Genomic DNA, 27,657 nt, shown 5'->3' with positions numbered 1-27,657 from the left:
TAGATTTCTATAGAAATACTTCAGCACTTACCTGCATGCAATAGAACAATAGAAAATATGCAAAATACAATAAACTAATAAAATAATAAAACATGTTGCTTTTAAACAGCATGTCAAGATTTATATAAGCAACTTTAAGACAGTAGCTAGTTTGCTTCCAAATGCAAAATATGAAGAAGCTCAATAACCACATCTATTCATGAAAGAGCTTCTAAGCTTTCAAAGCATCACAAACTGACTGGAAGCTAGAAGCCAGTACCTCACCTTTACTGAAAGTTCATGTGGCTAACTTATGTTTAGTACTTTATATCCTGAGCTGGCATTTACAATATATATTACCTTGGCAATTTCAGGATAGTAGTTATCAAAACTACTTGATGAGCTTTCCATTTTGCTTTGTTCATCATCTGAAATTATAAAAATCACATTTAAAAAAACAAATTTAAAAACCCCAAACAAACAAAAAACCAAACTACTCACAAGACTCTGTAGCAAAAATATTTGGTTGTGGGTTGTTTTTTTGTTGTTTTTTTTTTAAACTCCTACCCCCTCAAAAATGTCAATTGTTAATATAAACAGATTGTGGATGACTCCATAATTTCATTTCAATGCAGTGACTTCTTGGAGGATGTAACCAGTTACATATATTGGTAAAGTAGCAGTTATTTCTAATCTTACCTAGGAAATAGCTTTAATATTAATTTTGATATCTGCATGGGGAAAGGGGATACTCAATGTACAAATTTACATTAGTCTTTCCACTATGCACTGTGACTTGATTTCAAAACACATTCCCTCTCTTCATTAGGTTCCCAGCTCTACTCTCCAAGAGTTACTGGATTTACAAAGCAACCATTCAGTTAGCTATAAGCATCTTACAGTTCTAAGGTCAATTGGGGACCACTGACTAAAATGTCTTTCACAGAGCTACAGGCTTCTCTTTTTCCAATTTGCTTTTGTTGCAAACGTCATGTTAAATTCCAGCAATCTTCACCAAAGACTGTGATATCTCATTTTAAACTCTAATGATCCTTTTTGGTATATTGTGCTACTTGTAAGCAGAACAACCTTATATAACCTCCTCCAGGTTCTTCCGGATATGCATACACTTGGTCTCATACCAGTTGCCCTCCCCATCCACTCTCAAGGGGGAAAAAATGCATCTAGACTATCCTCTTGTCACCAAACTACCGACTATAACTACATCACATTCCTTAGGGATATCTGCCTTACCTATTCTTAAAGGGGTCCAACAGAAAAGATTCGACACCCAAGCAATCTATTTCAGTACTTGTGGGAAATATTTGAGGTCAAGGGAGTTACATCTAAATTTAAGTCCCTCACTGCAACCACAATTTCTTATTCTACCTATAGTGACCACAGAACAGATTATTCCGTTTTCAGCAGCATTTTACATATTTCAAAACAAGTCCCTCCTAAGTTTTTTCTTTTCCTTAAACTGCCTTGGTCCTGATTTTTCATTGTGGGTTCTATTTTTCTAGACTTCTGATCAGTCTCATTATTCTATTCTGGACTTAACTCAATTGGAATCAATACAGAACAGTGCTATTTTAATGCCAAAAGGCCAAAATTCTCATCAGTTCAAACAAACAGTGAAAGGGCCTATAATTTCTATAACCAAAGAAAACAAAAAAATTTAGCCACAGTAAAGGCTTTCTTTCCAAATGCATTATGCAGATGTTGTCACATAACTGTATTAGCATTGCTAGAAATCCTGCTTACCTTCATGAGACTCTCCATTTCTTTTCTCTTGCATTGCAGCCTCAAAGTTAAGCTGAAGGATTTTGTTCAGAGTATTTATCCATTCTTCCATTTCAAGTTCACTATCTGCAGCTAAAAGGTAGCTACTCTTGTCTTGCATCTTGAGCTCAAATGCAAAACGTCTGACTTTATTGTTCTATAAGAAAATAAAAGATCTTTATAATATCTTTACATACTGTCTACTCACAAAGTTATATGTATTTCAGATCTTTTAACAAAAGCATACATTTGATATTTTGAACAAATATATTATAATTACACTTTTTCCTCTCTGACATTTGAGCCTTTCAAGTTATTTGTACCACTGCAACAAGTGAAAGTATGAAAAGTAACAGCCCATTTTTTAGTTTCCCCTCATCATTCTGCTTGTCATAATTTTAAAAAAAAACCCAACAACAAATCCAGTTTTCAAAAATCAAGCCTTCATGTACTCAGATCATCTAGAAGTGAAGCTAACTAAGATCTACTAATAAAAAAAAAAAGCATAAAACTCTATTAATATTTGAGTGGGAATCATTTGCATGTTGGGATTTTACACCAGAGGTTAAATCATTACCAACCTCAACCCCGAATGCCCTGATATTGCTAGTCTTTTAAATATACATGAAGTTGGGAGTCAATTCCTCTTCTGTTCCTCAACCATTACTGTCATTTTTTTTGCACAATTTAAATCAAGGTTTCAAATGCTACGTAGCTTGACTCAAATTCCCATGAATGAATTCACAAGTCTTAAATGAAAATTCTACATTAGCATCAATTTAATTTTAAAAAAATTGATAATTCATTAGATAAACATTAAAATAAACAATAAGACTTAATGGTTGAGGGATTTTTTGTTTGTTTGTTTTAAGTTACATTAAATGCCAAATTACATTTTAGTTAGTACATTTAGTTTTTTACTAAACATTTGGTTTTCAATTAATTTTCAATTAACAGACTAACTACTGGTTGGCAAAACGGTCAGCTTTCTACCAAAGATGAGTTTCTGTTGAGGAGGATAAAAAAATGTATGGACTCCAGACCTAAGGCAGTCTTACCAATTAAAATCAGTACTGAAGTAATGAAAGATCTTAACAGCAACCTTTAACTTCCACAGTTTCCAGATGCTAATACAACACGAATAATAAGTAACAGTAAAACAACGAATAAAATAAGATCAGCCAGAGAGGATACAGTACATAATACAAAATAATAAAATCACACATCTGGAAAAGGGCCATTATGTATAATATTTTATAGTTGAAAATCTCATTAACTTGCCCCTCACCAACAATTCAAGTGAAGAAAATAGCTATTTCCTAACCCCTTTATTCTAGCCATTGAATGACTTCTTGGCTTCACAGAAGTGAGCATTAACTGATTTGGGGGTTGCACCTGATGTTGATCCATAACTAGTCACAAATCTCTACATGCAGTTCTGAACATCCAGATGCCAAGATGAACACTGATGGTATTGTAGAATACAGTATAGCATTCAAGACACAAGCCAACTATAAACTTTAAGCATCTGAAGTACAGTTTTACTTAAAGACTACTGTATCAGCCCAAAACCTTACTTGCAGTAGAACAAAGGAACAGTAAGTAAAAAAAAAAAAACAACAAAAAAACCCAAAAAGCTTCTGACAGTCTGAGGAAATTTCAGTTTACTTGAATTGAACTGATGGAACAGAAACTATGGAACAGTACTTTATGAAAAGATGATTTAGAAAAAAGGGCATTTTCAGGATAAAAATAAAGGAAAACATAGAATCACAGAATGGTTAGATGTTGGAAGGGGCCTCTGGAGGTCATCTAGTCCAACCCCCTTGGTCAAGCAGGGCCACCTACAGCCTGTTGGCCCAGAACCATGTCCAGATGGCTTCTGAATATCTCCAAGGATGGAGACCCCACAACCTTCCTGGGCAGCCTGTGCTGGTGCTCGGTCACCCTCACGGTGACAAAGTGTTTCCTGATGTTCAGAGGGAACCTCCCGTGTTTCAGTTTGTGCCCATTGCCTCCGGTCCTGTCACTGGGCACCCCTGAAAAAAGCCTGGCTCTGTCCTCTGCACCCTCCCTGCAGGTGTTTATATACATTTATGAGATCCCCCTAAGCCTTCTCTTCTCCAGGCTGAACAGTCCTAGCTCTCTCAGCCTCTCCTCATATGAGATATGCTTCAACCTCCATCCCTTCGTCACCTCCATAGTCCTTCCCTGGTCTCCAGCACGCCCATGTCTCTCTTTTACTGGGGAGCCCAGAACAGCACACAGGACTCCAGGCATGGCCTCAGCAGTATTATTCAGCTGCTCAGAGGGGAAGGATCTCCCTCAACCTGCTGACAACACTCCCTCTGATGCAGCCAAGGATACCATTGGCCGCCTTTGCAGCAAGGGCACATTGCTGGCTTGTGTTCAACTTGGTGTCCACCAGGACCCCCAGGTCCTTTTCTATCAGCTGCTTTCCAGCTGGGTGGCCTGTCCTGCACATACCGGTGCCTGGGGTTGTTCTCTCCAGCTGCAGGACTTAGCACTTCTGTTTGCTGCAGTGCCTTGCTTTCATTTTTAACTTCTGAAAATCTCAATGTTTTCTGATGATGTAAGCTAATATGGTAGTGCCCTCAACAGTCTGTACCAGAGCCACAGGCTGAGAATGAGAAACCTAAGTGGGAAACATTGCCTACGTGGGAAACAAAAGGGGCCAGAAACAGCCCCGAAGATGGAGAATACGTATTATCAGAGGGGCAACCAAAGCAGAGGAAGCTGAGGAACAGAAGGAAAGACACCTTTTAAGCGCAAGACAAAGACTACAACTGTGTTTAGGAACCACTTTGTTTGTTGGTTTGTTTTAAAAACACAAACTGAACTCATTTCAGTGGAGTCAGCCAGAATTGCACCCCGAAGGCAAAACAATTTTTGTAAATCTGTATATAGAACTTGCAATATGATTAAGTTTATTACAGTTATAAGACTTTCCATGCAAAGTATCTATTAAATGTGTATCCAAAAACATTATTACAATATCTGGAAAAAAATAAGCCTCTGTAAGGCTGTTGTATCTCTCTGCATAAATCTTCAAACAACTTTATACTAAAAAAAAAAAAAAAAAAAGATTTAAGAAATAAATTTTTATTAAACTTTGCCTATTTCTATCCAAGTTAACAAAACCCTAAAACCCAAGAGTTTTTTCCAGGTATGCTGTGCCTAACAAAACAGTTACATGCTGTACTGTAAATACATAACAGAATCACAAGGAAAAAAAGAAATCTTTTCTTTGGCACTTGCTACTGACAAACATTTTACCAAAGCCCTTAACTTTTTAAAATAAAGAAAAGCACATAAAAGTAACATTATAAAGGTCAAATGAAAGCATCTGGAAGGGTGACTGAATTTAATACAATTCCCACAACAAAAATCCCACACAAGAAGCTATGCAAGACATTTTACAGCTCATGTAAGCACAAAATGTAACTGAAATGAACTTTAATTTTATGCTGTCATTACTTTGCCATGATTTAAGGTTGGGGTTTTTTGTGTGCTTGCCTTAAAATTTAGTTTAATATTTTTGATAAGTACTTGATATCAATTAGTAATTTATGTTCTTTTCAGAAAGATTTTTAAAATTCAGTCTCCTGCCCTTTAAAATCTCGTTCACTGTTTTTGCAAGATGCAGCATGCCTAATTGTTCCTCTGCATAATGGGTACTTATCTACATCTGACAAAAGTTATCTGTATTTTAAAAAAATCCATTTGCTATCAAATACAGAATTAACTGGAGAACAGGCAGAAATAATTATAATTACCTGAACCACTCCCATGCATGAATCTAGAAATATTGATCCTTTAGGTTCTTTTGATATTTTTTCATCTTTGTAGAAATTGAGATTATAGGATCCATCACCAAGTTGGATTAAGTGGAAAAATCTTCTTTTAAATGACTAGTGAAGAGAAAGGAAGAAAGAAAACCAATTGCAACACTAGTATTAAGCAGCTTCATATTACAAAACCTCTAAGTGCTATTTACACAGTAGGTTATAGACAAATAAACTAATCAGTATCCTCAGAAAATAAAACAGAAATCATTAATTAAAAAAAAAAAGTTTAACTTAAAAACTTGCAGCAAGATTGTACCGTACTATTTGAAAGTATTTTTGCCCCATTGAAAGGTATTTAAAACTGATTCTATGTAATAGAGATTTATTTTTATAACCATAAAAATAACTTAAGTTTGTTTCTAAATAAAGAGGCAATACAAATAAAAACTCATATTACATAGTCCCTTTTCTACTAATAACACACCAGGGTCCAGTTAAGAAAATTATTTAAAACACTGGACTTCTCCCACATACTGGATTTTTAATGCATTTTTTCTGATTTAAGTAGAATAAAAGGAAATTAAGATTGCACAGCTATAAATTACATACAAGCTGCCCTCTTTCATCCCACACTATTTTTTTTTTTTTTTGAAGTAAACCACATACAAATTGACTTCTTTAAGGCATAGTGACATTTAATATTGGTGTTCAGTTTTCACCATGTGTAAGACATTCTTAAACTTACTCTCATTGTCACACTGATTGCACTATTCATGTTGCCTTTGTACAGCCATCCTTGTTTTGTTATTCCACCCTTCTGAGACCCAAGAGATGCTGCATCCTGGAGATGAAGAAAGAGAGATGGGGGGGAAGGTAAAGTTTTGCATCACAGTCTGAAACTGTTGTATTTATCGAAAATTTCAGAAGTCATTTTTAAAAGATGCTATGCTCATAATTTGACAAAAGTTATCTGTATTTTAAAAAAATCCATTTGCTATCAAATACAGAATTAACTGGAGAACAGGCAGAAATAATTATAGTTACCTATAGCTATGCTCATAATGTAATGATAATAATGTGCTATGAGTCCCTGCTGAAATTCTAGAGCTTTCTAATTGCAATTATCTTACTTAAAGACCAGGGATGAGATTGACCTCATCTAACTTTTGATAGGTAACCTCACCACTTATGTAGGCTTTCTCTATGGCCAGCATGATGATCCAACTTCTAGATAGCTAAATATTAGTCAGGATGAATCCCACTGAAATAAGGGAAAGAAGGAAAACTCAAAACATTTACTTACATTTACTTTGTAAGCTTTTTCATATATTCTAATCTTCCAGTGCAACAATTTTTACCAAACTTCTATTACCAAAAAGAGCAATGTAAACTCATGCTTATCCAAAACTTCAATCGAGATTTCTCAAACCAGTTTGCTTTATATGTATTACTTCAAAGACATTACTTAAGAATTTACAGAGAACTAAGTCTTGAATTCTTGAACTGGATCTGCCCTTTTACAGATCAGAATCAAAGCTTTCTGAAGAGAACAAGACCAAACTTGGCAGTAATGACAAGTTCACAAACAGCAGATCCAACGCACGCATTGCGGATCACACCCACTGCCTGTACACCACTTCCATCTGCCAGCTGATGGAACTTAGTAACTACGTCAAAACCCATAGGATGTTAACAACTACCAAAAAGCAGTACTCTACTATCAAAATGACAGATTTACAATTGCCACAGAATAAATATTAAATCACCAGTTCAAGCAATCTTTTAGAGCAGTACCAAGCTGACTTTACCGTGGTTTTCAGTTGACGCAACCCATTTTGACACAACAAAAACGTTAATGAATTAGACATGTAGGAAGATTTTCAAGCATCTAGAAGAGAAATACTCCTGATAATTTATTATCCAAACATTCAAAATTAGCTGAGTAGCCAGTTGAAAACAAAACCATGAAAATTCCTCAAGGGCCTCAACTACTCTTTCTAATTCCTTTTCTCAGCTGTTAAGAGAACATGCAACAAGAAGTGATTACATAAGCGGCACAGAGTCATTAGTTCAACAACTGAACATCAAACCCAAATTTAGGAATAATATGAATTAGTTTCTGGAACTAAATCAAGGAACATTCTGTAAAAAGTTAGCAGTTAATTTATTTCTAGCTTATTTTGTCTGTCTAGCTTGCACATTCACATGCATATATACATGTGAACTTCAAAAACCTGCAAACAGAAGGCAAAAGATGCATCAATCTGTTCCTTTAAAAATTCTAGTCAGCTTGATACAATGGAAGTTAGGCCCAGTAAGGATGATTTTCATATGCCCCAATGAGTCTCACTGTCCAAGCAATACAGTCTACTTCTTTTGTATTTTCAAGTCATTAGCCCCCACCCCTGTTCTATTACCTAGACAACAATTTTTCTTGAACAACAATCAAGATACAGAGACAACAATTTAAAACACTGGGTTTCCAACTATGATTCTCCACCTCCACTGGTGGGAGTTATCCCCAAGGAAAGGATGGTTTAAAACCACCTTTACAAGTGTAAGATGACGAGTAGATGAGTTACTGTCAAAATTTGGCACAAAACCACCAATGCTTTTCTGTAATTTCACAAACCATACATAGGATCACCTGACATGACATGAATTCCTTCATTACCTGTGTTAACAAAAATTAAGATTTAGGTCTATTAAGACTCTTTTTCCAATTCAAAGTCTGAGGTGCGCTGTTCCCCAACTGTGTTGAACTGCATGTTTCCTAACAATAAAACTGTCATTTGGGCCTCTAGTTAGACCATTTCTTTCTGTCAGGTAGAATTCCTGCTTACAGAGCCAAAAAGCTACTGAACCTTTCCAGCCCACCACCTGTTAATACAAAGGAACCCAGAACCCAGTCTTTAACACACAACTTTTACACTGAAAACATACTTCCTGTTTCCAACTGGTATGTTAATTTCCTCACTTTTATTATTACTGCTGCACACTGTGCTTCACTTTTTTTAACGATCTTTCCCACAAACTCAGCTCCAAAATTTACTTCAACAGCAACTGTTTCAACAAAAACAATTCCTTATCTTGATCCCATACCCCAGGCTGATTTAAAAATTCCATTTACAAACACCAACCTGATGGCCTGATAACCCAAATTAGTTTTGAAAAGGCAATTCTCTCCTTTTTACCAGTGCAAGATTAAACTAATCTTTATCTGTTTTTTTCTCCAATTTTTAATCACTTGCAGCTTTTTGTTTTCTATCAGTCTCTTAATAAATCAGCTTTCTTAAAAACAAAAACATAAGCAAAACAAAAAGACCACCAAATAACTTTTAATCTAAGACTTGCATATATGTTTTTTGGCATGCAAGGATGCTGATGTTTGAAAGAAAAAACTCTTGCATTAGTTCTTCCCTTGAGGAAAGAATTTATGGTCCCCCCAACCCTATCCCCATTAAGCTCCCTTTTCTTCCTACCATGCTTTTTTCTCGTGTTTATATTTTAAGTTCCTCAACAAAGAGTAACAGACCTCTTCTCCAGTGATTCTAACTCTGAAAGAGATATGACATTCCTGCCTGCTGTAACAGGAAGCTGGGCGGAAGGAAACAGGGAGTCCTCCCCCCTTCCACTTCCTAGTAGAAAACATACCACCTGCTAATAGGCAAGCTATATTTTTTCAGTGTTTAACTAGCCCTAGCTGCAAGTATTTTTCCTAGCAACAATCACAGTCAATTAAATCTCCATTTAATTTTTTTCACGTTTAACTTGCTTCTGTTGTCAGAAATATTATCACAGTAAATAATGCCAAGTCTTTTTAACATCCGTATAATAGAAAACGTAATTATTCCCATCTTACAAATAGGAAGATTTGGATACAGATGCATGAAATGATATTTGGACAAATATCACAGTGCAGATTAATAGCAGCACTGGAGAACCAGCACCCTGAGACTTTCTGTTCAGAATCTACCTACTGAGATGCACTCCCTGGACTGTTTTTTTCACATTTAATCCAGGAAAGCTTGTGAAAAACTACTTTTACTTCATATGCAGCAGTTCTGAATACAAGGAATTTGGAAGCAAAGTAATTGTCAAAAGATAAAAACCACAAAGAAAAATATTAATTCTTTTCTGTGATGAAAGAGTTCAAGTACTCGTAAGAAAAGAAAACACTGGCATTTAAACACTGTGTTTTGAAACAGGGTGTGGTAAAAATTAAATAAATCACACAAATAACAGAAGCAGTTATTGAAAAAAGTCTTTCACGTTTGAAACATAGTTGAAGACTGCTTGAGGCTATAGCTATCTAGGGTTTCCCCAAGCCAATGACAAAAAAAAGGAAATACCTTAGAGTTTTAGTCAATATTTTTACCTTTTGTTTCCATGATGGATGTCCAGGTCTTATCCTATACTGAAATTTGTGACAAACTAATTTTAAGTCACACTGTATGCTACACTGTCATGCATGCTTCAGTGTGTATAGTGTCATACTGGAACAGATTCACCTACGATTTTACTCGACTTCGTGATTAAGCTGCATGAAATATTTCTCTTTATATGCCCGTCTATACAGAAACAGTATAAGACAAGACAGATTTTATGAAAGCTGAAGGATTATACGTCACCAAGTATTAAAACTTCAATTTCACCATCTGTCAAAACTTGTCCTACTCACATGACAGATCTCAGGAGTACAAGGCTATTTGAAAGGAGATATGTAAAATAACTACATTTTTTTTTCCAATCAGGCTGTTCAAGCTAATCTCTGTTTTCATTTACTGACATCAACACTTAATCCAACTTGTAACCTCTCCTTAGCCAACATTCTTTACTGAAAGCAATAGGAAGTAAGGAATTACTGTTATCTCACCTCATCTTTATCTGCTTCTTCATCCACTTCATATAAATGAACTGGAAGCTTCTCCGATTTTGTCCCTTTACTATGAAAGAAAAAGCTTCTAAAATACTAGAAATGTTGTGATTAGTTACATATTTTATAGCTGCAAATATAAAGATGTTATTTTCCTAACTGAAGAGGAAAAAGCACAAGAATAACTGAGTAAAAGCATGTATTTTTCATGAAATGTATTTCTTAGCACGCAATTTTCCTAATTTGCACATCTGGCCACAGTGTTTCTTTTGTTCTGCTTGTCACTGTCCTTATGTGTGTACCTGGAGAGAACCAAATGCCTTCTAATTCACTGCACTTGTAATATCTTAGGAGCAAGAATTCATACCTGTAACCATTGGCTCCTTTTAGGACAATACCTTTATTTAAATTCATACTGACTAGCGTGGCTTCTATTCAGGGCAAGTAAAAGCCAGGTATTGACTTTTACAAAACCTGTGAGTCTATCAGAACTTTCCACAGGGAAAGCAAGCTATTTCATAACTGAAAGATGCAGGAGAGTAGGTAGGGAAGACATAGATCTTCTACAGTTGTGGGATTCAGAGTATTCAGCCACTCTCAGATATTTGAAGTTGAGGGTCTAATCTCTACACAATCCCTACAAAATTTTGAAAAAGTTGGAAAAGATTTCTCTAGTAGATGGTTTAGAAAGTCTGTAATAGATGTGGATTAGGCTTTTGCTTTGAATCATCCTGTGAAAGTCTGCACTAGTTCGAACACTTGCTCTAACCATCTCGGTTAGGTTCTATTCCCTAAGCTACTGAAGAGAGTTCCAAAAGCTGCCTTTGAAGCTACAAAAACAGGATATCACCATTTTAGTTTAATCTAAACATTAGCCTGTTTTAGTTACAATGCTTACCTTCACATTGTCAATGATACAATTTCTTGTTTTGACCTGCCTATTCATAAGGCAGCACTATTATGATATCTTTCCAGAAAATGGTTTAACAAGATTTTACGCCTTCAAGTTCATCAATATAAATGCCATCCAAGAAATCCTTACCATCTCTGACTATTAAACACTGATATAGCATATTTCAAGTTACATATTACATGTATTAATACATTTCTGTAATAAATACATTAATATTAAATACAGTTAGAGTTCCTTCACAAATTCAGTATCTTTATTAGACCACTAGATAACATACTTACTTTGGAAGCTGTCGAAACTCTCCTGAGTAATCTTCATATCTATAGTTAACCACATGCCAGTCTGAATTGTAGGTTTTGATGCACTGTTTTAATGAAAACCAAATATCAATATTAATTGGAAGAGGATTAACAGCGTTCCCTAGACACACACACAAAAAACCCTCTTAAGATATGGCTGTTTATGAACTACTATGGTTACATGTCCATCTCTGAAAATTCCATACTTTCCCTTCTCTTGCAATACAGTCTAGTGCAATACAGCTTTTTGCAACGAGTAATGTTTCAATAGGGTGTTACCATATGCTAGACATCTATCAGAAAATGGTGAATACACTCAGCATCTGGATTAACCATCTTCAGTTGTCTGAAAAGTTAAAGCAGCATTTCGCTACAGCTGAAAACGTGACTGAGCTTTTAGAAAACCCAGCATTAAAATACAGATGCATTATTAAAACAGAATATTCAATTTCGCACGTACAGATACAGATGAACTAAAAACATCTTTTCCTCATACTTCTTGCGCAATCGAATTAATATTTAAATTTAAACTACATGCTTCCAGCTGTTGAAAAGCAATTATGTCATTAAGCTCTGGACTAGATCATAGGAAACACTCTTTTACTCCACCCATATTGCTACAACATAAAAGTACTGATTTATCTTGGCTTTAACCAAAGCAATATAAAACTGACAAAATCTGTTGCCAGAAACCATATGGTACAAAATTTCATATGTTACACGAATAGACTTACATGTACACAAACATAGCATCTAATAATTCAAAAATATTTTCTTTGTATTTCAAAATACAAAGTTAATACTTGCCAAGCACTTGTTTCTGCAGAAACTCATTAAACTTCATAAACTACCTATAACACTCCTCCCTCCTTGTCTACCTTCTTCAAATTTATCTTAGAGCTGTTTAGGTTAGGTATTAAGGGTATGTATCACTGTGGAGAAAATACTTTGAGGTTTGAGGTAGATTCAGCTATTTGGAGCTCCTTCAGTTTTGTTGGAATTACAACAGACATTTACTTGTTTCAGATGTTAAAATATCAGCTTGAAGTATATCAGTAGAAAACCACGAGCTAATATGAAGACGACAAAAATTTTAAACCTTTCATTCTAAAAGGCTTCAACAAGACACTAAATGAAACGCAACATCACAGTCAGAACCAAGGGAATGCCAATGTAAGCAAGCAGTTTTTAAGTTTGAGGATGTTTCTTCCACATATAATATAGAAACTGAGCAGTCATAATGAATTTTGGCCTCTACAAGTGTTACAGTTATGAATACCTCTGTTCCAGCAAACTGTACGAGATTATTATGAACGAACTAAGAACAACTGGTGTGAAACACTTGATCGGGAAAAACAAGCCACAATGATTCATTCCAGATTTACTATTGCTCCCAATATTATGTATGGAAATCAGCCATGTTCATCTGGGAAAGCCAAAAGTGTAGAGAAGGTGGGGGAGAAGAATCTGCAAAAGCCAATTACACAAACAAAATAATTCAAAGCTATCCTGTAATCCTTCTTTTCCAGCCACCAATGGAAAAAATACTAGGTTTTCCTGGAAATTTTCCCTTGAAATCATTGACAAGTAAATGGCAATAAACATTTAATATTTTTTTTCAGGGCTTTTTTCCCTGTTTTTTAAATGGTAAATGAAGCAGAAGAAAAACAATTCAGGTATAATATTGTTAATACACACGCCCACACACAATTCCAATATTACCTCAGTTACAAACAAGCTTTGAGCTTCCTTCTCTGCATTTTCAGGAACTGTTGAATGAACGTATCGACTCTGCCGCTTCAATAATGCTGTCTGATAAACAACAAAAACAGTTAATGAAACTTGCAATTAAAGGAAAGATGACACATTATGGGAACACTCAGTTATATCACTGTAACTAAGACAGAAGCTCAGCAGAAAACATTGTGTGAATAAGCTGTTTCTGAATAGCCAATTAATGAGAATTTGCTTTCATTCAAAGATTAGCAATGTGTTCCTTCTTTCACAGCAAGGGCAAGATTGGAATCAGTAAGAAATAGATGCCATAGAAAAGTGTTTTCCTCTATTTTGTTAACATGGGCAAGAAAATTCTAGTAAAAATAATTCCACCATGACAATGGAACTCCAATAATCTGAAGACAGATATTAAGGTTGTGTTATTGCTACATATAAAATATATTACTCAAGAAAAGTAACAAACCCACACCAAAATAAGAAGAGTAGTTCAACTGCAGATCTCAGCTGGCAAAAAATGAGACTTGCACTATTAAACTGAAGGTTTAGAAAGAAGGCCTGGATCACTGAAGTATACACTTCAGCCTATCAAGTCAGAACTTATTCCTATCCTATGCCAGAGTTCAGAGAGGCACAGAAATGCTGCCAGAGAGCAGGAAATCTCTCTGTGACCATGAAATTCTGCTTCTCAGACCAGCGCTAAAGTAAGCCTTAGGGATGCTTTAAATTTGTAAGTGTAAAAGATGAAAACTTTACAAAATCTTCTGGACCACAAATGAAAATAACTACACAGCAATAGAAATTATTTTGCGCCATGTAGAAAGGAATCTCACAGCTTAGGTCATCAGAGATGGATAAGAGAGTCTGGATAGCCTGGACCTTGAAGGGGGTTGTGATCCCTCACATGTTTGCTATACTCTACATATTGCAGCACCAGGAAGGATCAGAGAAAAATGTGAACAGAAAAAACTACACATATTAACGGTAAAAAAGAAAGGGTGCACAAGTACATTATCTTAACATATTTCTGTTGAGTTTGATCCATAAGGTGATTATTTCTGTCATTACCAAAGCCTCACCCCATTATCTGGGGGGGGGGGGTGGGTGGTATTTGAAGTTAGGATATTCAAGTACAGTAAAGATTTAAAGAAAAAAAAAAATTATCCCGTACTCACGGTCAAATCATTCATCTAGTCTAGACCTCTGCTGAAAAGTGACAATGCTAACTACTTCAGTAGAAGCGGTGGGGAGGTATTAAAAGCAAAAACCACAAACCCAAAAATATTTCATGGGACCAATAAGTCTTGCAATACACAGTTTAAAATAAAAAAAAGAAACCACCGCCAACCTGCAAGAAGATACTCATTCATATGCAAGCAGCATTTAAGAATAGAAGTTTTCTGAAAACTTATTCCTTGTTTCAAACCATACTGAGTTTAAAGTATTTGTTTTTACAAGCTACAGGAAGAAAGATTATTAAGATTATTAAGCTACCTTATAAGAGTTAAAAGCCAGAATGTCTGGATCCTCTTCTCAGCCTGAAATAGTCTGATATGTGATAGGACATTATTTATAGTTTATATGGTAAATAAATAATATATGTAATATATTTTCTATAAGCATACAGGTAGACTATGCTTTTTAAAAAATTATTATTAGTTTTAAAAAACCCTAGAGACTGGGGTGGCATCTCTCCAGGCACTTTTCATGGGAAAGCCACAAACTCATGAATCAAGTCCTACCACTATAGTGGAACTCGATAAAATTGAACTAGTGGTACATACTTCTAGAACTTCTGCTGCTACACAATTATGAATACAATAGTAAGGGTTTTTTCTAGTCTTTCACACATAAAAAGATTTTTATCTTAGTACTGTAGCAAGATCAGTGACAAAACAAAAGAATTTGAATTGTCGATTTTGTCCATATTAGTAATTGTCTTAATGCACACTGCCTCTTTCTCAGCTTATTCATCAGCTGCAGTAGTTGATCAGAGAGCCAGGAAATGCAATGACTGAGATATTTTGATTTAGAGCAAATTCCTAAAAATAATTACTAAAGCAACAGCACAACAATATTTTAAGATGCAACCATGCACATACATATACGTTATATTCCAAAAGAAAAATTAGGAAGAAAGGATTGTCTTCTCTACAAACTTTCATCACATCTACATTGGTTGAACTGTTCCATAGAATTGAAATGTTTCAAGTCTCTGGGTTTGAGTTACCATTTGATTTATGGCAGCATCAGGAACTACAGAGCATTTGTCTCATGCTCTCAAAGAAGGTAAAAAAAAAAACAAACAAAACCCTTTCAATTACTGTGCTGTCAAACTAAGGAAGATCACTTTTAACACTAGCCAGGTTTCACATGCACTACTGAGGCACACAATTAAGAGACTCTGGTACTGATACTACTTTCTGAGTGAGTCCCAGGGATTTAGGATAGTAGCGCTATGTGCTGAGGTTTCAGAAAAGGCCGCGGCAGAAAGGACATTTCACCAAGTCTCACAGCCAAGGAGTACTTGCTACTCAAAACCTGATGGAATACAGATAGTGAATCTGTTCACAATCAGTGCACACTTTAACAGATATAATTTAAGATTTCCAATCTCTTTCTGCCACAAGGTTGTGCTTGCTAGTGAGACTTAGCATTATTTAGGATTTGGGCATCTATAACCAATTTGAAGTTAGATTTCCGATTTTACTTATCTCAGGCTAGAAGGTGTTTTCATGTTCTTGACAGTTTTAGCAAATGGCTCTGTTTCTGAAGTTAAAAAAAAAAAATAAAAAAATTTTACTGATATTAAAACCTGGCATGCAATTTTCTAAGTCATCTTAGTCCCCCTTCCCCATGCTTTAGGGCAAAGTAATAGCAAGATGCCAGGGTTCTTCTTAAGACAAACATGCTTGTAGGTGGCACTAAAGAGCTGCCAAAAGTCGGCCAAGTATTTTGTAGTGGGGTGTCTTAGCACAATGCATACTTAAGTATTTAAAATAAATGCTTAAATGTGTAGCTATGGTGGGCCTTTTTCCAGGTCACAGTTTATACAAAAGCCAATGCTGCAAAGCATGAATCAACAAAATCAGTCTTTAGTTCTATCGGGATGAAAAATAAGCATATGTAAATTTTTCATATACAAAATACTTAATAAAATTAAAAAAAAAAAAAATCCCAAACCAAATCACACACAAAGAAGTAGTTCTCAAAATTATTCACTTCATTTGGGGAAATAACATGCCAACACCTACATTTCTACAGCAAAAAATAATGGCAGATCTTAAATTTCCAGTGTTTTGTGTAGTGTAGGAAGGTATCTTCCTCAGCAATTCTACACTGAACAACAGGTCCACATGCACATTTTAGAGGAAAGGACTATAGTAGATGTAGGTGAGAGACAGAAGCCAGCCAACACACAACATTCCTCAAATCCATTTGACCTGTCTTCAGACATGTCCATTTTGGTTTGTTATTCCTTAGCTTTTGCCTTTCTCCTTCCGGGGTTTTAACATGGGTGTTTTATATCTTTCTCTCCACTTTGGAGGTGTTCAAGCAGTTTCTGTCATCTGATAAGGTTCTCTTCCTGCTCTGTAAATTTGACAATGTCCACGTAGTGACAGCACTCTTACTCTACACAAGCTTCAGCAGCTACAGTGAACAGAGAAAGTACAAAATATTGCTGCTGACACCACATACTCACTGACAATGCCTGTTTTAAAATTTTTTTTTTTCTCTTCATAAGCTCTTTCCAGTGTTGGCTGTTGAATAAGAGCTAGTAAAATTTTCCCCCCAAACCACTTTGCCCTCCACATCCCTTTAGGATGCTTGAAATTATGGTTACTAGCAGTTGAGTATTCAAAATATTGGGAAAGGAATTTAGTAAAAAAGCCACAACAGTGTACAAGTGTTTTTATTTATACATACATATATATATAAAAAATATATATATAACCAATGGAGGTTATTAATAAACTCTTACTGGTAAAATAAGGACTGTGCAAAATGCAGCAAAAATGGGGAGAAAAGCACAGGGTAACAGTTCAGCAGTCACATACCCAGGCCATCCTTACTTTAGATGATGTTACACAGAGGCAAATGCTCAAGAAACAGTGACAGAAACTGTTTCAAAAGAATCAATGGAAAAGACAGAATGCTGTATGTTAGATCATGCCCTTAAAACTGCTACATGCCAGAAGAGACTTATCAGTTGTATGAGAAGTGTCAGAAGCTGTATTATAAGGTAATTTCCAAACTAAATTGAAGCCTTGATTATGAATAGTTGGCTAAAGACTCAAGGAAAAACACAAAATAGATTTAAAAGAAAAGATTCATAGTGAAATTTCTTTGAACATTAAGTTACTGTATTTTGACCAGTTTACTTCGTGCTCTCTAAAATGAGGACGTTACTCAAACATTTTTTTTTGCTTGTTCCTTCTACTCAAGATGTGCTTTCTTGTAGAATGACCTGGGTTTACTTTTATTTCTGCAAAGTTGACATAACATTTATTTTCAGAGGTGCTTAACTTGCATTAACTAAAAATCAAGAGCTTTAAGTGAAAGTGTGTTAAATCCATATGGCTCAAAACCAGAAGTAACAAAGGTGAAACAATGGCTAAGCTGAGCAGCAAAATGCCTTCAAAATAACAGTGGCATAACTTTGTAATGGTATATTTAATTTGGGTAGGAATGTACCTACATTGTATTTGCTACAAGTAAACCTATCCTGTATTGGGACAAATATTTCCTATAAGAATGGAGGTAGTACTCAGAAGTTAGGTATTTTGAAACAAAAGCATTTAGATACAAGATGTCTTATTGCAAAGTAATCACTAGTATAGTTTTGGGTTACGGTTCCTTTTCATAATTTACCTACTATGCAGTTAATGTAAACACCAATTTTGCAGTCACTGAGCATACGATTTGAATGTGATCCATGAGGGTGGTCTGTTTTAAACTAATGCTACTTAGTTATGACGCCATTTCATTATTGAGTAAATTACTGAGATTCACATGACTTGAAATAATTATAAAAAGCCATAAAGAGGCACAAAATTGTATATAAGAGTACCCAATGGATATAGTCATTTATGGTTATACAAGAAGAGACTCTTCTCAGCAAGAGTCTAGAAGAGGTATAGCTTTGAACGACTGACAGCATTGTAATTGAGAGTAGCAAGAACATCAATAGGAGATGTTCCAATGGGTGGTGGGAAAATGGTGCTCTCATCTTAATTAAACAAACACATTACATGGGGATGTCCTGATTTCAGCTGGGATAGAGTTAATTTTCTTTCTAGTAGCTGGTATAGTATTATGTTCTGGATTTAGTATGAGAAGAATGTTGATAACACACTGATGTTTTTAGTATAAACACTACTTTAGCAACAACTAAGCCAAGGATTTTTCAGCTTCTCATGCCCAGCCAGCAAGAAGGCTGGAGGGGCACAAGAAGTTGGGAGGGGACACAGCCAGGACAGCTGACCCAAACTGGCTGAAGGGGTATTCCATACCATGTGATGTCATGCCCAGTATATAAACTGGGGGGACTTGGCCGGGGGGGGATTGCTGCTCAGGAACTAACTGGGCATTGGTCAGCAAGTGGTGAGCAACTGCATTATGCATCACTTGTTTCGTATATTCCAATCCTTTTACTAATATTATTGTCATTTTATTATCATTATTATTGCTATTGTTAGTTTCTTCCTTTCTGTCCTATTAAGCTGTTCTTATCTCAACCCACGAGTTTTGCTCCCCCCGCCAATTCTCTATCCCATCCCACTGGGGGGGGCAGGGGGGGAAGTGAGCGAGCAGCTACATGGTGCTTAGTTGCTGGCTGGGGCTAAACCATGACAGAGGACCATAGTGAAAACAAAATGATGACAAAAAAGCAGCTAAAAAATTACTACAAAGCACAAAGGTACTGAAAGTTTAGGGAGCCCAATTACTAAGAATGAAAGCAAACTCAGCGATGTTAACAGTAAAAAGGATCTCCAAACACAACATGACTGCCCCTATAAATTTGATGAGAACAAGTTAGGGAATAACCTAATTAGTGACTTCAGGGCAGAAAACTCACAACTTGAGCTTGTGAAAAGCAACAGAAACAATCTTGAAATGGTAAATTGAAAAATGACCCAATATGTGGGAGAAAGTTGCTGATAAAGAGCTCTTCTGGAAACTACAGAAAAGCAAAGCTTGCTATTATTTGGATACAATAGCATCAAGGAAAATGCAGAAACTCAAAAGAAAGAAAAAAATTACAAGCCTACTTATTTGGATTTGAAGATCAGCATGGAGCAGGACAGAACCCATGCTTTTCTGAAAGGTAAACGAGCTGCTACCAAGCATATATAAAAGAGAAAACAGGATTCATAACCTCAGCTAACCAACTTTAAGACAATGGCAAATGCAGTTAAGTGGAAATCTGGAAAGGTTCATGTATCTAGATCAGTTGGCTGAAGAACAATCCTTCAATCTTTATGAGTTTTCCCAGAGCAGAGGATTTTCTGTTCCATCCTTGGCTCAAGTATTTCTTTGGTAGTGGTTTGAGCTTAGAGCTACTTCTGACAGCATGTCTGGAGAACAGTCACAGCTGAACAGAAAAAGGTGACTGACTGGGTTTTTTTCCCCTTTCCCTCACTAAGCAAATAACTCATCAGGAGAAAGAAAGAAAAGCAAGCTATATGTGGTCTAAGGAAGCCAGTTGCTGTGCAAGCTTTCTTTTCTGATATGGACTAAGAATTCATATCAGTTCTCCTTTAATATCTAGCTTCTCTGAGGTGGTAAGAATTACAAACTGAATGTGGCACTGACCATGACTACAGAACAAGACATTAAAACATTTGTTACAAAAATCTTGCCTCTGAATTCCCGCAAGTATTGTTATTAATTATATGAAAAACACACCTATTAAATTACGTTTCAGTTATCTAACTGCATTACCTAAAAAAAAAGTTATCCAAATTAAGCACAAACATTTGTCACCAATTTCTCCCAAAGTAATTTCAACTTTAGCACAAATTCAATAGTGGTATCAGTCTGGCTCTTTGAAACTACGTAGTAGTAATCTACCAAAAATTGTAGAAATGATGTCTAGTGCTGAAAAGTAAGTCTTTTCAGTGAGTGCCATTTTAAGTGCTAGTTTTAGGGCCATGCTGGTAACAAAATAGCCTTAATGTCTTTATAAATTAACAGGGCTTGGCTTCCTTTTCAGGCAAGTGTTTTTTAGATTGTAATCAGTTTAACCTAACTGCAAGGAAAAACTTTGTAAAAATAAAAAATGCTCTAAGAGGAAATGGTTTGAACAGGTTTTTAGACAATGGTAGGGGTTTCACCTATAAACTGTTCTAAGTGTGTATACAGGTAGTTCAAAATACTCTAGCTCACTATTTTAAGTTCATCTTGTGGGGGACAGGGGCAGTATCAAACATTTGAGCAGAGGCTTACCAAGAGCTGCCCAGACATTGTGTGACCACAACAAATTAGGAAAAAGGAATTAAAAAAAAAAAAAAGTGAAGCAGAATGGCAAATACAGAAAATATGCCATTATTTAAATTATTCAAATTATACTGGCAACCATATCAAGACTAATGGTTTCAAAACTGTAAATATGATTATGGAAAACTGCACAAGTTTTAAAGGTTTAACTTGCAAAATAACTAAGCACATAAGGGATTTCTGTTCTCTGACTCGGTAATATTTTCTTAATATGCTGAATGACAGATTTAAACGCATTGTGCTGTTGAAAACAAGCTAGATAGCTCAAAGTAGTATTGGAGAGTCATGTGTACAATAAAAATATTTGGAGTAAGTTTGTGCCAATAAATCTTAGAAGGAAATAAAAGTTTGATAGCATAACAATAAAGTTTGATAGTACAAACCAGTCTTCATATAAATCAAGTATAAAATGAGACTCTGTCAAAGACTATACATGAAAAATCCTGAAAATGTATTCAGATATTACACTGCTGAGGTACAAAGAAACAGGAAATCTAACTATATTCCAGAATTGCAACTACCTGAAGGAGAACCTCTGATGAAACACACTTCAGCAACTGCCTCAAAAATCTGACCATAGAATCCAAACAAAGGATGACAAAAGGCATTACAGTTTGTGAACAGAATTCAGCCATTCTCTTTAAAGGATCAGACTGAGCGCTATGGACTAGCTTCACTCCTTATAGGCCTGAGGTTTAGAATTGCAGAAAAGGCCACTGGAAACAGCAGTTAAACATTTCAGACATCCCACTGACTGTTCAAACAAAAAGCCTGAGGATATTCTTGATAGCTTTGTTTCTTCTGCATTGATAATTCAGAGCTGTTCACCAGAATGACACCCAGTAAGTGAACCGGTCAATTAGATAAGACTATGCTTAGCAGAAGTAGCCTTGATTCCTCTTGATCTGCGATACCGAATAGCCACACTGTAGAAGGAGATCTGGGTGGTATAGCCTACTCATGCTCTTCAGTCCCAAAGCCAGTACCTAGTGTGGGGCATCATCATGAGTGACCTAGCATTTGAACACTAGTATCATTAGACAATGTTCATAAGCAGTGCAACTTCCTTTTGTAAGAAGGCTTACCCGCAGTCCTTCAAACTTCCACGTGTGGCTGAGAACTCATGAAGCCCTAGCTACTGTCTAAATACCTGTAGCTTGCCAAAACCAAAATTTTTTAGCTCAGAGTGGGAAGGCTACAAGTTATTCATGTAAGAATCAGTGAAAATGAAGCACAGACTATATTAAAAACAGAGTAAGTCAGAGCCCTGTTATGCACAAAACACAATTTTGGCTGGTAGCACACAGCAGAGAATAACAACTTTCATTTGGACAGATTCATGCCCTTCACTGTTAAGAAGGGGGGGGAAGTCACCAATTTAAGAATTAAAGCATTACAAAAAGCAGATGCTTTTTTTGAACAAACATCACATGATTTCCTATGTCAGAAAGGGGGGGGAAACATCTAAAAATGACTGATCACCTACTTCAAAAGGCAGTAAAATTGCTGAGTTGCAGAAGTAGACCTTATACCCTGAACAGATGAAGAAATTGTGCTATTTCTTCTGCAACCTGACAGAATAAATCGAGCGGTGTAAAGGGACTCATGGCAAAGATTTTTTTTTTTTGTGAGAGTTAAAAAACAAAGAAATGGGAAGTTACCATCTCATGACTACTAGTGCTAAAAATCTGTCTTACTAAAAAAAAAAAAAACAACAAAACAACCCACAGGGTGGGGGTGAGTGGGATTAAATTACCTGGAAGTCATCATAAGGGAACAGTAGCATCTCCCGTAAAGCATCGTTCAAAATCTGCGTTTTCCTCTGAACGATGACATTTTCATAGTCTATTGGTTCTATGAGCTTTGGTTTTGCCTAGTGGAAAAAAAAAAAAAAGGAAAATTAATTCAGGTATATTGAGGAAAACTTAACAATCATTGACCCACTTTAAGAAGTTAGTTTTTAAAAAGTTGGCAGAATGAGATTTCATCTACATCAAAAACTTAAGAGTATTCAAAATGCAGACTATGTCACACTATGCTGTATGGATAAGTGCAACTGATCATTACAGAGACAAGCATGTTATTTGCCTCAAAAGGAAGAAACAGAACTATTTCACAAAACACATTAAGCCAGAGCTTATCAGAATAATCATGTACGTATTTTCACTACAAAAAAATTATAAAGAAATTACTAGTCTCTTACGTTGGTGGTTACCTTTGCTCGATACTGCCCAGAAAGCTCTGATCTGGGTTTATCAGGGATTAAAATAATCTTAATTCAAAGCTAAGATTGAGCTTTGTTTTAATTCAGTAGTAAGCCGCAGTAGGGGTAGGCTAATTGAGATTCCTCCTTCTGTATAGTTTTTTCAAAACTCCCATAGGCCATTTGCTTCCTCTTAATTGCATAAGTAGCCTTCTTCAGTTGCACTGATTCAACATTTAAACCCTCTACCACTGTCAAGGCATTACAGCTGGCTGTGCGCAATCAGACAGAGAAAAACGTTTACCCTGCCAAGCATTCTGTTAAGTGGTCAGATGGCAAAGCAGGCTTAGGGAGAGCTCTCAGTGAGGCAGCACTGCCTTGGAGTGTGCAAACTAATGCAAAGCTGCACTTTCTGCAGCTGAAATTGTGCATCACAATACCAGACATAAATTTACCTTTTTTTTTTTTAACAAGTGGCAATTACAAGAGACTTTCCAGTTGATACTTTCTTAAGATCAGTGGTACTAATTTCAAAGTAGAGTATATTAAACAAGAATAGCAGCAAGGCCATCTTATGCCATCATTATAGGTAATCAGACAAGATTAGATATATATATATTTTTGCATAACTTATGTTAATAACCTTTCAGACTCCAGCTGTACTACACAGAAGAAATATCTTTATGTCTAGCAGTAACTGCTATTAATCATTAGTATTAATATTCCTGAGAAACATTACAGGTGTTTTCTTCATCCAAAAGTCAATCAAATAAATTTGTTTTTCAAGGAATTAGGAAAGCTTTAGTCAGAGAAAGTTCCCAAAGCTTTCAGGCTTAGTTCACAAGCTACTCAAAAGTTACTTGAGATTCCCTCATAGTTTTACTGTTAGGAAATATGGAAGAACATAACAGAGCAAAATAGCTGAAAAGGCCAAAAAAGCAAAATCTGGAAAATAAATCTACCAAAAAATGATGAATGAAATGTACCTTTGTCAACAAAAATAGCTACCATTTACAATCACACTGGAAGGATTTACTAAAAGTTCATAAGCTATATAACAATATGCTCAACACAAACCAATACAGCTAGGAGCTGCAGTGGAAAATGACTGTGTTGAGCTTGCCATATTTCTCCTTAAAGGAGATGGAGAACAGCCATTCAGTTCACTGTATATTGTACCCCAGGACATTTTGAGGGCTTAGCACCTGAACCACAGCTGCTGCCACATCTCTTCTCTTGTTTATGAACATGAGTTATCACAAAGCCAAGAACTAACACCAGTGTCCATCAGAAAAGGCTTAAGTTTATGTTCATGCACCTATCTGTAGCTGAAGTGGTTGGACCATTTAGCTCAGAAAAGCTTAAGAGAAGCACATAAAGACAACATAAGAAAAGGTTACATTTTCTCAAATGTACTAATTATATAAAATATTTTGGTTGCAAGAAAACTTCCTGTTAAGTTTGCCTTTGATTATTCAGACTGCTGCAATGAATCCCAAACTACTGAAGTGGTGTGCTCCAAGCTTCCTTAGTACACAGAAGGCCAGATGCACCTTCTTCACACAGTTATTTGGCCCATTTCCTAGATGCAGGCTCTACCACATTACCCCTTCACAAAACTTCAGGTTGAGCAGCCCCACTGTGTCAGATCATCATAACCAGTCCCGATTCCAAAGAAATTCCAATAACTTCACCTACCCTTTCTAAGTCTTCACCAAGGCAATAACTGCCCAGCATAAATTTTCTTCCTTAAGCACATGAGACAGGGACAACACAGAATATGAAGAGCCCTTCAAATTTTACTGCTCTGCAAATGAAGTACACGACAACACTTATCATTCAGAAAGCAAGACACCCTTTGCTCACCTTTCTCCCACTTTCAATGTAAGTTAACAGATCTCTCTCTACCTATCCAGGCAAGCAAGATGCCCACCTGTCAATCACTGAGCTTGAGCAATTCTGCAATATACTCTTCTGTTAAAACAAGGTTTAGAGACGCCTACAGTACTATGGCTGAGTCACTCCATTTGGTCAAATTGGCCTTTACCACATGACCATTCCTTCTGACGAGTTTGTCGTGTGAAATGATATGCAATGTGCTGCAGTGACAGGTTGATTTGAGTGTGGTGCAGGATGACTGACCTTTAGGAGAAACAAAAATGCATGCTCCAAATTAAACTGGGTCTAAGAAATAAGCTGGGGAGAAAGACCATTTGAGTTGTGTGTACAATCAGTCTCTTCTGTTTGCTAAAGATTTGACTTCACATTTGGCTTAAATGAATTGAAAGGAGGGTTGACACTAGAAGGAGTCTCTCTTGTGGCACGCTCCTGAGCCTTCTCACACTACCAGCAGCCAGTACCAGAACTGAGCCAGAGCTTTTGAGCCAGATTAGGAGGTGATCTGGCTTTAGAGGGTTCCTCCCAATCAGTGAGCTTTCAGTCAGATTGTCTCTCTGAAATGCTGATCAGATGGCTGCACGGCCACTTGTGCCAATAGATGGGAGCTGATGGGATCCTTTCAGGGGGAGGAGAGTTTCAGATTACTAAACAGAACATGAAACTCTCCTTACTGAAAGCTGTTGCAAAAGCATTTTTGAATTCTACTACTCAGCTTCAGTGCAGCTTACAATTTCTAAAGTGTCCTTAAAAAAAAAAAAATTTATTCAGGCCACATATTTTTAATATACTTAAAATGCAATTTGAGAAGATTTTTAAAGGAAAGAATAAACATATACATGGTCAATATAGTCAGAAAGTTCACATATCAGGACATCTACTATTTCAACTAGCAAGCAAATACATCACAGCACCAATTCCACAAACTGGTAGCAAGGGAAAGCTGTCACTTCAAATGGGTAATGGATTTTTATGTGATGCTGCACATGATCAGCATTTTCATTCATTTCTCCCTGGTGCTGAAAAGCTATATCCATCCTCCTGTTAATTCTCTTGGGAAAATGATAGGTGAAGACTGGAAGAAAGCTAACGCTGGCTCCTCTCATTTTACCAGCAAAAATAGAATAAAAGGATTACTTTTAAAACCAACGTAACTAAAATTATTTCATGTGCACATGCACACACACAAAAAAAACCCCTACTTCTCTAGCACAGCTAATTCAAAAACTAGATGCATATACTGCAGCTTCACAAAGCATTCAATTCATTGCAAATGCATGTCTCTACCCTATCGTCACAAAACAGGTCCACCACAACCATAAAATTGATAAAAAAGAATCTGAAAAGAGAATGAGCTTTGCTTACATGCTGTAAACACAAGATTAAAAAATTGTCCTGCATTAGAAGCTTTTAAAGAATCTAAAGCTCTCTGGAGTTAAGGTCCTGAATATACACCTCCCCTCTCAGTCAATGGGACACAGAAGTAGTTAGTAGTACCAGAAAAGCACACCATCTTCCTATTTAATCAGTAAAGTACCTGATTTGCAGAAATATCATTTCTGGAAAATTTCATTAAGAATTTGCTTCCTCAGGTTTCTCCAAAGTGTTACTCATTCCTTTCTTAGTCATTTGTCAGATTCAAAAGGAAGAGGATGTTTTATCAGTTTGAACCAGATATGAAAAAAGAAAACAACAAACAGCACACTGACATTGGCATTTAGCCAAACCTACACCACCACAAGGAAGCAGATTCTCTCTCAAGCTCTTCTTCAGAAAAAAAATATTTTCCGGTCTATTATTTCATGTAATGTAAAAGAAAAGATACTGGGTAGGTATAGTATCGTTGAATATGATTTATGGACTAGCTGACACAGATAAAATTCAGCCCAGCCAAAACTGCAAAATCAACTTTACAGGCACTGAAAGTCAGTCTTTCAAACAAGGCTTAACTTTTTCTATTGATTTGGAAGAAGCAACATTTTTATTTCCATAATCCAAGAAAATGCTAAGAGCATAGGGCTTCATGGGGTCCAGCACTCAAGCTAGCCAATGCCCTACTTGTAGGAAGATAAAACAGCAAAGTATCTCCCGTACCACTTTGGTTTTGCCAGTGTATTATAGGTATGGAAACTTACCAGAAATAAGAAGCATTTTGAAACAGCAGTCATGATACCCATATGGTAACCATTTTAATCTGCCAGAATATGGTTTATTTATTTGGACAAGCAGTGTTAAAAGCCATCAGATAAAAGGCATTTTAAGTTAGGAGTTCAATGATTGCCTACAATATATATTACAGAAAAAGATAATACAGTACATTTTTTTCTGGTATGTTTAAATTGAGACAAATGTTATCTTCCTCTTGTCTTCTTGCAAAGGATGGTCAGGTTAAGCACAGTGAGTATTGTTAGCCTCATGCTACAACACATCATTTAACTTATAAAAACATATTTACCACATACACCTGCAAATTAACAAGTCCCCATAAAGAGTAGAATGGAGCTAGAAGCACTAGTAGGCAATGCAGCATACAAATTGATTAATATATGGTGTTAACATATTTCTCAGCATTGGCCTGAGGCAAGCCACTTTGGACAAATAATAAGACTATCTAATACTAAAGATGGGTAACAGCTCCCTGTATCTTATTGTCCCACAACCACAAT

General features: G+C 36.1%; 1 protein-coding gene across 20 annotated transcripts in view; it reads right to left on the bottom strand.

Moving 5' to 3' along the window:
- Nucleotides 1-27,657, bottom strand: part of DOCK9 (dedicator of cytokinesis 9) — a 137,358-nt gene that overhangs the window by 75,788 nt on the left and 33,913 nt on the right. For all 20 annotated transcript variants that reach the window (XM_052785719.1, XM_052785731.1, XM_052785728.1 and 17 more), the window contains exons 2-9: nucleotides 22,649-22,765; nucleotides 13,381-13,470; nucleotides 11,641-11,723; nucleotides 10,447-10,516; nucleotides 6,316-6,411; nucleotides 5,559-5,693; nucleotides 1,744-1,918; nucleotides 340-407 (exon numbers count right to left, since the gene is read on the bottom strand). In XM_052785719.1, the coding sequence (XP_052641679.1) occupies nucleotides 340-407; nucleotides 1,744-1,918; nucleotides 5,559-5,693; nucleotides 6,316-6,411; nucleotides 10,447-10,516; nucleotides 11,641-11,723; nucleotides 13,381-13,470; nucleotides 22,649-22,765 (834 nt within the window). The remainder of the gene's footprint in view (nucleotides 1-339; nucleotides 408-1,743; nucleotides 1,919-5,558; nucleotides 5,694-6,315; nucleotides 6,412-10,446; nucleotides 10,517-11,640; nucleotides 11,724-13,380; nucleotides 13,471-22,648; nucleotides 22,766-27,657) is intronic.

This window comes from Harpia harpyja, chromosome 4 (assembly GCF_026419915.1).
Source record: "Harpia harpyja isolate bHarHar1 chromosome 4, bHarHar1 primary haplotype, whole genome shotgun sequence".
Classification (NCBI taxonomy): Eukaryota; Metazoa; Chordata; class Aves; order Accipitriformes; family Accipitridae; genus Harpia; species Harpia harpyja.
Note: the sequence above shows the minus strand (reverse complement) of the source record. Positions and strands in the feature narration are given on the sequence as shown.